The sequence below is a fragment of the Phocoena phocoena genome, chromosome 16, assembly GCF_963924675.1.
Source record: "Phocoena phocoena chromosome 16, mPhoPho1.1, whole genome shotgun sequence".
NCBI classification, from domain to species: Eukaryota; Metazoa; Chordata; class Mammalia; order Artiodactyla; family Phocoenidae; genus Phocoena; species Phocoena phocoena.
The window spans coordinates 47,328,252-47,340,658 of NC_089234.1; the positions used below are offsets into that span (position 1 = coordinate 47,328,252).

At 46.6% G+C, this 12,407-nt stretch overlaps 1 protein-coding gene across 1 annotated transcript in view; it reads left to right on the forward strand.

Moving 5' to 3' along the window:
* LOC136136029 (FERM and PDZ domain-containing protein 2-like) overlaps positions 1–12,407 on the forward strand; it is an 85,811-nt gene that overhangs the window by 62,304 nt on the left and 11,100 nt on the right. Inside the window, exons 16-18 of the mRNA XM_065893912.1 lie at positions 3,383–3,530; positions 5,250–5,258; positions 7,703–7,913. Coding sequence (XP_065749984.1) covers positions 3,383–3,530; positions 5,250–5,258; positions 7,703–7,913 — 368 coding nt within the window. The remainder of the gene's footprint in view (positions 1–3,382; positions 3,531–5,249; positions 5,259–7,702; positions 7,914–12,407) is intronic.

Here is a 12,407-nt window from a genome sequence, read left to right on the forward strand (position 1 = left end):
CGGTATTTGTTTTTCTCTTTCTGACTTACTTCACTCTGTATACAGACTCTAGGTCCATCCACCTCACTAAAAATAACTCAGTTTCATTTCTTTTAATGGCTGAGTAATATTCCATTGTATGTATATGCTACACCTTCTTTATCCACTCATCTGTCGATGGACACTTAGGTTGCTTCCATGTCCTGGCTATTGTAAATAGAGCTGCAATGAACATTGTAGTACATGACTCTCTTCTGAATTATGGTTTTCTCAGGGTATATGCCCAGTGGTGGGATTGCTGGGTCATATGGTAGTTCTAGTTTTAGTTTTTTAAGGGACCTCCACACTGTTCTCCATAGTGGCTGTATCAATTTACATTTCCACCAACAGTGCAGGAGGGTTCCCTTTTCACCACACCCTCTCCAGCATTTACTGTTTGTAGATTTTTTGATAATGGCCATTCTGACTGGTGTGAGGTGATACCTTATTGTAGTTTTGATTTGCATTTCTCTAATGATTAGTGATGTTGAGCATCCTTTCATGTGCCTCTTGGCCATCTGTATGTCTTTTTTGGTGAAATGTCTACTTAGGTCTTCTGCCCATTTTTTAATTGGGTTGTTTGGTTTTTTTTGATATTGTGGCTCTGTGTATTTTAAACCTTGTTCCCCTCCAGTGCTGACACCGCATACTTCTGGGGCTGGGTACTGTAGGGCACAGTCAATTTCACATGGCCACTGGCCCTATATCTTTATGCTGAGACTTTGGGTGAGTCGGTCCAATGGAAGGAGTATTCTGGGATGGTTGGCAATAAACTACTGCAGAAGAGACTGCAAACCACATAAATAAATCCCACTAAATCTACACTAAATATAGCCCTATCTCAACTTCTCCTTAGTGAGATCTGCTTCCCCACCATGCAACGTGACCTATGGTGAGAAAAGTGAGACTGAGTTGCGGTGGAAAGAAGAGTCAGTGGTCTTAACAGATTGTAGAGAAAGCATCTTACTTTCCACGTTTTACAAGAACACAAGAAAATATGCTGGGTCCCTCCCAGGAAACGGCCTTCCCAAGTAGAGGCCTGGGATTTCAACTTCCTTAGCTTCAGGGCACATCCGCTTGTGTCTGGAAGAATCTTATTATTCTGCAAAGATGTATCAAACCAAACAAAGAAACCAGGCTGTGAAGGAACAGCGGCAACAATAAAACTATTGGGGATGAAATATTTGAAATAGTAAAACCATGCTTAGAAACAAACATGATGTTACAGAAGCACCAAGTATTTTTGTTCTGCAACAGCAGGGATGTAAATACATTTTTCATGTTTGCGCTGAAAACCCTGGGATTCAAGTTATACATCATCTTATTCGTAGAGCAGCTTGCCTGTGTGCAAGTTGGCCTACAGATATGAATTTCCCATTAAATGATGTTATCAAAATGGAAAAAAATCCAAACCGCTACGGTCAAGACTGTTTTCAGCTCCATGCCAAGAAATGAGATCGAAATTCCACCCTCTGGGACACCTTAGGGCGCTGGGGTCCAAAAGGACGAGACCTTGCCAAGAGTTTATGAGCTCAAAGAAAGAAGTAGCACATGTGTGTGAACAATTCTCTTTTTTCAGATTTGTTCAAGAACAGTTATTTAATTTTTTTTTTTTTTTTGGCTGCGTTGAGTCTTTGCTGCTGCACACGGGCTTTCTCTTTTTGTGGCCAATGGGAGCTACTCTTCGTTGCGGTGCATGGGCTTCTCATTGCAGTGGCTTCTCTTGTTGCGGAGCATGGGCTCTAGGTACGCGAGCTTCAGTAGTTGTGGCTCACGGGCCCTAGAGAGCAGGCTCAGTAGTTGTGGCGCACAGGCTTAGTGGCTCCGCAGCATGTGGGATCTTCCCAGACCAGGGATTGAACTCGTTTCCCCTGCATTGGCAGGTGGATTCTTAACCACTGTGCCACCGAAGTCCCAAGTTATTCAATTTTAAAAAATGACTTATCTAAAATGTTTAATACCTGAGTGGTCAGGACTGTATGAAAACATATCAACGCATACTGAAAAAGTAGATGGATTCTAAGCAAATATTCAACTTTGCAAAAGTGTGAATAAAATGATTAGTTAGCGGAATTTAGACATGATTATAATTTGAATACTAAGGAAGAATTAGTAAGGCTAGTAGGACAGCATCTATGAATGTTTGAGAAAACACATCATACAAAAAAAATACTAGGTATAGTATAGTTCAGTTGGATTCAGAATCCATTCACATTAGTATAGGTTCAACATTACATTTATTAATATAAGTAAAGGGTATTTAGAGAATGCTCAAATTGTCTGAAATTAGGTTAGTGATAAAAAGGAGTTAGAGGAAAAGCAATGAATAGTTATCTGTCTTTTGTTAATATCTGACTGTGTGAATGGAATTTCTTAGGAATGGTGACTATCGTGAATTAAAAGGAATCAGCATTAAAGAGGTTCAGGAGTTTCAGGGAGCCCTTTCAAGCACAAACCCTGTATTTATAAAGTTATCTTTATAGGAGCAAGCTCAAGGTTCTTACTGAAATATCTAGAATAGAGATATTATTTGGAAGTTATATATAAATTCATATCTAATATAATCTCTATTACTTTGTTTTTTATTGTTCTTAGAATTTTATATCGCAAAAATTTACGGATGTTTTTCCAGGAAGCTCCATATAGATAACCCCGTATAGATAATCCTCTCCAGTTTATCACAGTGAGCTGTACAAATATTATCACTTTGTGCATGGACCTTGAAGGTATAAATGTAGGGAAGCGTTTCTTGGTGATGTGACCTCAGTTCCTGCTGCATTCCGAGGAGTCTCCATCTGCTTCCTCATCTGTAGAATAAGGATAATGATGGGACCTCCCTCATTCTATAGCTTCGAGGATGAAATGAATTAATACACAGGAAGGATTTAGCACAGAGCCTGGCACATAATAGCACGAAACATGCGCATACAGATGTGCTTTTATCATTTCTATAATGATGCAAGCCGAGATTTTGCCTTCAATTTCTGGGCGTTTGGACAATGCAAACTATAGGTGTATTTAATGGCCTTTCACAATGCACTGCTTGCTGAGGGCCAAGCCTGTACTGAACGCATTTCATATTCTTTTCACCTGGCACACTCCTTGGCAGATAGCAATTGCCCAATAAAGAAACATTTGATTTACGAATTAAGGAAAAAATAAAAAGAGGGGTTGTCTTTAATCTAAGAAAGAATATTGGGCCACAGTCAGACATCCACACACTTCCGGATGCCTAGTACATTGGTATCCAACCGACGGCTCCAGCATTTGGCTACTTTCTGGACAGTTGTGCTTCAATGGATAGGTAAGAACGATCAAACGATATATCAAACGATATATTAAAGTCTGTGCTTGCTTCCCTCAGCGAAAGAAGTTCATCATCACAGGCAGCATCACTGGGAAAAAGCACATGTTTTTCACCGATTCAGCCAAGACCTGTAAATATTTACTGGGCCTCTGCTGTGCCCAGCATGGATTTAACGCTCGGATGAGCTCTCCCGGAGTTACAACTGGTGAGTAGACACCATCTTCTCAACCTAGAGATATTTGGCTTTGAGTTTGCTGTTGATCTCTCACCATTATTTCCTATTCATTTATAAGAGGGCACAATATAATACAGTGGTTTCACCCTTCATACTCAGAGTGGTCTCTGCATGTGCGTCACCTGAGAGCTTGCCAGGGATGTAGAACCTCAGGCCCCTGAATCAGAATCTACATTCGAAAAAGAACCCAGGTGATCTGGATGCAGATGAAAGTTTGGGAACTCCAGGCTTGGAATGTGGAGCCTGGAGTTCAACAGACTCAGAGAGGTGCCACTTACTAGCTGCGTGACTTTGGACCGGTCACTTGCCCTCTCTGAGCCTTGGTGTCCTCAGTTGAGCAACTGGCCGTCCGGCAGGTTTGCGCCGCGCTCCAACAGGACAGTGTGTGTGCTGTCTGTAGCTCATCTAGAATGAGTGTCTGGCGTTCATGGCTCCATGTGACTAGTAACGGCAGCTCCTGCTTGTGGGGGGTTTTGTTAGGTGTCAGTCAATTCACAGGGGAGCTGTGTCACTGGCTCCTGCAGTCCTGGGACGGGGGATCAACTAGGGACCAAAATTGCTGAGCATTCAGACGTAGAACCAAATACAGAAAACAAACGTGGCATATTATTTGCAGCGAAACCAAATAAATATTTCTTTGAAGTTGCAGAGTAGCATTTCCATGATATTTCCAGGGAATTGGAGGTAATGAATGTAAATTAGTTATGTCTTACCTGCTGAGATACAGTGTGAAACATCATCAATATCAATTTTATTGCCGGATATCAGTGAACATAAAATATTTATAAAGACTCCTTGGGCTTACTAGCAAAATTAGTCCTTCTAAGCCTGTTTCGCTCATAATATGCTATTTTCTCAAACTGCAAATTCTACCGTCATAGGAGTTTGGGGGAATCTAACATTTGTGTGGCCTCCACCTACAATGCTGTTCCTGCCTCCTTCCAGGCTCAGACCACCAAGATAAGCCTCATTCTCCAAGAATAAGTTCAAGGACAACCTCCTCCTTGAAGTTCCTCCCGATTGACTGCCCCCGTACTCCCTTCCCAGGTGGAGTTGACTACTCCCTCTCTTGTGCAGACTCCGTCTTCTCACCTGTAATGTTCTGCCCCTTTTATTTGTGGATGTGTCTGCCTCCAGTTTGCAGTGGGCTGGGAGCTCCTGGAGGGCAGGGACAGTGTCCCCGTACCTTTACGGTTCCAGCATGGAACAGAGGTGTGTCAAGTGGGAGATGGTTACTACATGTTTTTTTGAATGAATGCATGGATGGATGATTAGTGTGGAAATACAATCATTTACTTAATCATTCCTCTAGATTTTAAGTTTGCTTTTCATTTTCCAATAACATGAATAATATTGCAGTAAACATCATTGGAAGAAAAATTTTCTGTATTGTGTATTATTTCTTTAAGGTAGATTTCAGTTCCGTTTGGGGTACAAAGGTTGGGGCATTTTTAGGGCCCTTCCTGTTTTCCTGAGTGCCATTCCCATGTCCAGTATCATTGTGCCTGTTTTATTGCATCCTTGCTGGAATAGATATTATCATGTTTATCTTTGTTCATTTATGGGGAGAGATGATTTCTCAGTGTTGTTTCATTTGGCATTTCTTTGATTGTTAAGAAGTTGGACATTTTCCAAATGTTTCTTAGTCATTCTTCTGTGAAGTGTCTAAACAAGCATATTACTCTATAGTTATATTTGGTTCCCTGGGGAGAGAGAAAAATCAACAAGCTTTTACACGTGCATAAATTCAGGGCTAAATCAGGCAGGATCTGTCAGCATCGCAGAGTGGGACCACAGGCCTTCACTCAGCCCTTTCAGATGCATAGCAGGGGGCTGCAGGGATGCCAGTGGGCCTTCCATGAGCTTGTGGCTATGAGACTCTGCAGATCTGCAGTGGCTGCCCAGGATCCTGCCCTGGTTCCCTTTACCTTTTCCTTGGCTCTTGTACTCTTGAAACTCTGTTAAATAACCTTGGCTTCAGCCTTGCCATCTAGACTGATTTGGATATTTGTCAGCTACTTTCCTGGTGCCACAGTTAGGCTGTGAGTTCCCTGCCCCCGCCCTCCACCGGTGGACAGAAACCATTCGCTCTGCTTGACGTGTCAGTGGCATTGGGACATTCTTGGTATCTCTTCCTTCCATTCCTGAAAGGTTATCAACTCTTGGCTCTCCTACCTACCAATCAATCCTTCCTGCACCATTTGTCCAGCCAATTGAACCCCACTAAGCTAAGGCCTAATAATGATAACAGCACTTCCCACCAACCCCACCAGCCCCAGGAGCCCCCCTGCTTCATGCTGAATGCCTGATGCTAAGTGTTAGACACCCAGGCTCTCATTCCCTGACCTCACTGTGTGATCTGTCCTGTTAACAGAGCATCCTCCCCAGTGCCCTGTTGTTCTCCAGCTTCTTGCGGGGACAAAGCCCTGCTCAGGACCCAGGGCTGTGATGCTCTCATTCATCTGCTACCTTCTGGGAGCCCTCCTCCCCCAGGGGGCAGCCCCTTCTTCCTGCACCTCCAACCTCTATATGAAGGCTCCCTTGAAACCCATTAAACTTCTCTGAGCCTCTCCCTCTCACCACTTTCTTTCCGTGAAATGTCCCCCTGCGGGTATTAATACACCACAATTAAAGCTAAGATCACTACCCCTTTAAACCTTAGCGATCAGAGGGCCGGGCATGCTTCAGATGAATCTCCTGTGCTACTGTTTGTATCTCCATGTCCTCTATACATCCATTTTCTGGCGTGGACTGTGGAGTCAGCCGAGTGTGAGTCCTGCTCTACCGCCTACAAGCCCTGGGACCTTGAGCAAATTGTGAACTCTCTCTTAGCCTCACTTTACCTCATCTATAAAATGGGTATAATAATATCTACCCCACAGGGTTATTGTGAGGATTAAATGTGACAATGCAGATAACATGCTTACCACTGGGCCTGGCATGTAACAAGCATGCAGGATGTGTGAACTGCTGGTGTGGATGTTACAGTCACTGCTGCTATGTGTCTGAGCGGGTCCAAGCTCTGGAGTCGGATACTGGACAATTTCTGCAAAAGCTGCAGGTCATATTCACATTGCTTTTAGTCCTCCTTTCTTCCTTGCCTACTGTATGTGAATGATGGTACCTAATGCCTCCTAGACACAGAACGTTCTCAAAAAGTATTTTTTAAAGTCTACCTTTTTCAGTGGGCACAGTCCCGACAATGAACCAGGCACCACTGCAGGAAAGGGGGGCTGTCTGCTTGAGGAAATAAATGCTCATGGGCATGCTATCAGTGAAGGCATTTCACTGTGCTTTAGATACGCACACACACACAAACACACGTACAACTGGAGCCATACAAACGCCGTGTGCCCGAGCATTCTTTCCTTCTTGGTTTTAACAGGGAACAGATGGTTGGAACACAGTCATCATTTACTTTTTTCAAAATACAAACTGGGCTTTGTGTAAATCCTAGTTAATTCAAGGAATCTGTCTATCAAATCCAGTTTCCTACGAATGACGTGAAGAGTGAAGTGGTGAGAACCACTCACATTCCTGGGCTCATTAGAATCATTTATTACCTCTTTCTGCAGGAAGGGAGGAAGGGAAGTGTGAAAGCTGGGAGACAACACATCTGATCCGTATTCATATTTCAGAAAATCGGATCTTAAATATTATTACCAAGGAAACTAAGCCGTGTAGAGATGAAAGATTACATTCCACAGGGCAGAGCGTAATCTTGGGAGCTCAGGTAGTTTGCAGACCTATTTGTTAAAACAACGTTTGGAGGATGGTTTGTAAAGGCAGCGAGCAGAGCGGATGACAGCGGTTAATTTTATACAAGGCTCTGCTGGCGCTGTGACACTGCCGTGAACCATGGCTCCAAGGCCTGTCAGCTGCCAGGGGGTGGAGGGCATCTTGTTTCCTCCTTCCTGTGTGTCTGAGTTTTCTTTCCTTAGTCAGTGCTAATTAGGCAGACGTGGCGTTCTCAGGGCTAATCATAGGAGCTCCACGTGCTAGCATGAGGAAAAATAGGCCCCTCCATGCAGACAAAGAAAAGCCGGGACAGAGCCTGGGGCCTGTGATGTGTGGCTGCCACAAGAGCGATGGGGCCAGCATCATTCTTGTATTTATGTTTATCTGTTTCTCCCACATTGCAGACTATGATAAGTGTGTGCAAATGGCCAGTCTGAGTCTTGCACACCTGGCCCAGTCCAAGCCGCTCACTTGGATCCAGAGACTGTCGTGCTCAGAAAATGCGCTGTTTGTACCCGGGCTGGAGGGTGCGGCAGGAGGCCTGCTACCCACGTCACTGGATAACTTCACTGTGGACACCAGCAAGGGGACCAGGGCGCAAGGGCTGAGAGGCAGGTGGGTTTGACATATCTGTTCTGTGGGCCCAAAGCATCATGTACTCGGTGCTCTGGAGTAATCCATACGTGAAGACGTTGTTTAAAGGATGTCAAATGTCTAAGGGGAGTATGCATTCATTGGGTAATTATCAACTAAATCCACGGAGATTTCCCGAAGGGCAGCTGTGGGCCAGATCTATGCTAGACACGGGACAGACATCCCCTGTCTCCCTGCTGCGTTGCTCTATCTTTTGGTGGAGAAAGAGCTAGGTGATGCTACAAAATTGAAGGGGACAAAATAAACAAGTTGCGATAGGCTATTTAGCCAGGTACTGTTCTAGGCACTGTACCCGTCAACTACATTAGCCCTCGCAACCCTGTGAAGTACTTTCTGTTCTCTCCCAGCGTGAGACTTGAACACACACAGCTGGCCCTGGAGTCTGTACTCCTAAGCTCTACATTGCCGATGCGTTCTCTTTTGATGGATTGCTTGCGATTTAATTTGCAAGGGAAAATAATGAGCTCATCAACACAACTTCACATTATAACATAATGATCCACAAATTTTAAAATAGCCTCGAAGTTGGATTGCACTTACATTACCAGTTCTATAAATAGCACAGATTCACAAGCAGCACAGGACCAATGAAGGGGCCTGTGGGAGGGAGCTGTTTTTTGGAATGAGTTATACATCTGCTTCAGCGAGAGGGTATGGGTGATTGATTTGAATGGCAATGCATATATTATATCTTAAAGTAATTCTTAGAAAATTACTGCTCCAGATCTTGTTGATGCAAATATGCATCTCCACGCACTGCAAACTAACTCAATAATGATGAAGCAGAACTATGTATTATTGTTACCGCGTAACAAACAACTCCAAAGCATAGTGACTTAAAACAACATGCATTTTGTTATTCTGTTTCACGATTTTCTGGGTTACAAATTTAGGCAGGGCTTGGCTGGGCGATTCTTCTGCTTCTCTTGAGGGTACTCATCAGGACTGGTCTGGAGGCTCCAGGACTGTGTTGTACATGTGCCCAGGCCCTCAGTGGGGATGGCTGGGATGGTGAGCTCAGCTGGGCCCTTCTCAATCCCAGTGTGGTCTCAGGCCCTTCTCCATGTGGTGCCTCCATGTGGAAGGTAGTGAGGCTTCTACATGGCAGCTCAGGGCTCCAAGGGCCCAAGGCGAGCTGCCAGTCTCCTGAAAGGCTGGGCCTGGAGCTGGCACATGGTCACTTCTGCCATACTCTCTTGGTCAAAGTAGTCACGTGTCAGCACAGATTCAGGGGCAGCAGAAACAGACCCCACCTCCTGATGTAGGAGTGTCAAAGCATATGTGGCCATCTTTAATCCGTCATTCAAACTGATAGCACTTTATAGCACTTTATAGATTAAAAGCCTGAAGAAGCCATGACTAGCTCAAGGCCACCTTGAGAATGTGTTGACTGCAAAGCACCCTTCCAGTGACCTGCCAGTGGGCACGCACAGGAGGGGATGGGCAGCGCTGCAAGGCAGCCAGCCTTCTCAACAGGAAGCTGAATTGGAGTCCTCAGCAATCTCTGGTTCTCCTCTAATTTTAGTTTATGAATGCCAGACTTTCACAACCCTTAGTAACTCACGTCAGAGGTTATGGGTCACCTTCCATGAAAAGGGAAATCTAGGGTCTTTGGCCATCTAGAAGGTCCCCAGAAGCACAGCCCAAGACAATGACTTGGGTGCAGGTGGTTTTTGTGGAGGTGATGCCGAGAAGCAGGAGTGAGCAGGGTAAGTGAGACAGGGGAGAAGGGAAAGTGAAAAGAAAGGGGGCAGTGTCATCAAGATAGCTGCTGTGGGCAGCCAGGGCTTAATGCCATGAGAAGTGCACAGAAGTCCTCCCAGAATTGTCTGAAGGACCAGGGAGTGGACACTTGTGCACCGGCTCCCATCCCGCTCTGGTGCAAGCTTGTCTGTGGGAGGTATGAACTCTCCTATACCGTTGGGCAAGGTGGGGGGATAGAGGGGGTGTGTGAGATGCCCAGGACACTCAAGAAGCTCTAGGGCAGAAGGAGGACCATATCTGAGGCTAGATCAGCACGAGCTGAGGCTGAGCTCAGGTGGCACTGCCCACCACTGCTCTGGCCGGTCTGAGGTGGGACAAGGGCTGCATCCATCCGGCTCTGTCATCCCTGTGCACGGAGGAGAAGTGCATCATCCTTGCTGTGGCTGGTGCAAAGATCAGCCAGCCCAGGGTCCCCTTCAGGCAGAGCGCTGGAACGAGCCCAATGCCGTGGAAATCCACCTACACCTACTCAGCTGTCTGCTGCGTGTGGTGTTGTGCTAGTTGTTTGTAACACCCGTGCCTCTCTTTCCTCATTTGTCTAGTGGTGGGAGCAGTGATGCCCACCCCACTGGGTGGCTGTGGGAATTAAATGGTGTTATAGAACCCTAAAGATGGGATGAGTCTGTGATGAGTGTCCTAATGTTGGTGCCCTTCCCCTAGTCTCTAGGGGAGAAGGTAGGAACACAAACCCTCTTAAAGGGGATAGAATGGTTAAATGTTTAAGGCAGACACAGATACAGCTTTATCGCTCCCCCGAGAGTGAGGTGATTTCCAGATAAGGGGACAGAGGAGGGCTGCATGGGGGAAGTGACAGCGGGTCTTGACCAACCATGGGTTTGGGCACAGTGAGAAGGAGGGGAGATAGGCAGGAATGCCATGAGCGAAGGCCCAGTTCCTCTTGCTACAAAAATTGGTTGAGTGTCTGCTGTGTGCCATCCCCGAGCTGTGCACTGAGGACTCAGCAGTGGGCAGGACGGACACAGCCCCTGCTTCATGGCGCTCACAGAGGTGACAAGCAGAGGGCCCGTGTGGCAGGAGCAGGTGGTGCTGCTGACCAGCGGGCCAGAGCCAGGACGGGAAGGATGGGACGGCATGCAGACACTGACACGCAAGAGATGGGACCCGCTTCCCAGTGTCGAGCCTGAGCAGCTGTGTGCTCAGCACTGCTTAGAACGGGGATGCCATCAGGGTGCCAACCCTGACATACAATCCCTGCCCCACGTACTTCATGGCACCTTTTCTGTGAGCCTTTCCTGACTGCCCTGGCCAGCACCACTGGCTCGCCTTCAAGCAGCTGCCCCCAGGGCCCCTCCACCCCGACATCCACATGCATCTGTCTGTCCTGTAAACGGGGAACTTCCAGAGAACAGTGACGTGCCTGTCTCCTCCTCAGCTCTGAGGCCAGCATGCGGAGACTTTCAGTAAATGGCATTATTTTCTTTAGGTTTGCATTTTTAAAAGCTTATTTTAATTGTGGTAAAATATACATAACATAAAATTCACCCTTTTAACCATTTTTAAGTGGACAGCGGCGTACTGTTAAGTATATTCACATTGGTGCAGCCAGAATTCTTCTCATCTTGCCACACTGAACCTATGACCATTAAAAGACAAGTCCCCATCCCCACTCCCTGAGACCCTGGTAACCATCATTCTACTTTCTGTTTCTATGAATTTGACTACTTTAAGGACCTCACTCTACCGTACAAGTGGAATCACACAGTGTTAGTCTCTGTGATTTGCAGTAGGTGCTGCTTTTTATCCTTTTTAAACAATAGACTTGCACGTGTGACTTGGATCACATGGGCAGTGGCAGCCTAAGGCAGAAAATCCCTTCCTTTCTCCAGAGGCCCTCCCTTGTGGCCTTTCTTGGCCCCTCTGGGTCTGCTGGGATATCTCCTTCTTTGAAACCCAGGAGTGCTCTGCCAAAGCCTCTCCCTGGGCACTTAGGTCAGCTCTAGATGGCATGAAAGGCACCCATCCTGCAACTCGCAGTGGGCTGGGAGCTCCCAGAAGGCAGAGCCCATGTCTGATTCACCTTTACCCTCGGTCCCTTGCCAGCCCGGGGCCTGACTTCTAGTCGGATCTCAGTCAACTTGGGCTGAACTTGCTGAAATACACAGTATAAACAGGAGCTGAGTTGGAGTGAGGCTTTCTCCCTAATCTCTGAAGAGCACCCCTGCGCTTGTCCCTCGCCCTGCATCTGCCTTCTCTCCCCCATCGCTCCTCTTTTTCCCTTTCTAGGTCTGGCCCCTTGAACAGCGCCAGGCTCTGTGCCCGGAGCACCGGGCATCACTGATCCCAGGTTGCAGTGAGAGGTGCGGTGGCAGCACCCATCCCTGCCTTGGGCCGGCTGCCTAAAGCAGTGGGGCAGGTGTGGGCTCCCTGAGGTTGGGGCCAACCTGGGTGATGAAGGGCTGATGGATCTGTTCAGATGGTCGACCTCCTGGCCTTCCTTCTTCAGATGAGGCCCAGTGCTGGCTTTTTCCAGGACTCTAAGTCCTGTGGCTTTGCCTCTGTTCTTTCTGCTCACTCTCTACTTTGTTCATCCCTGGATGTAGCTTATCTTGAGCAGAGCTGACCCTGTGGGTCAGGCAGGGTCCCCACTTAATTCATTATTCTTCTAGGGCCTAGAACATCCTTTGTTTGCTAGAATGCTGGCTCGGCAAAGCCAACTGAATGCCGGCATGA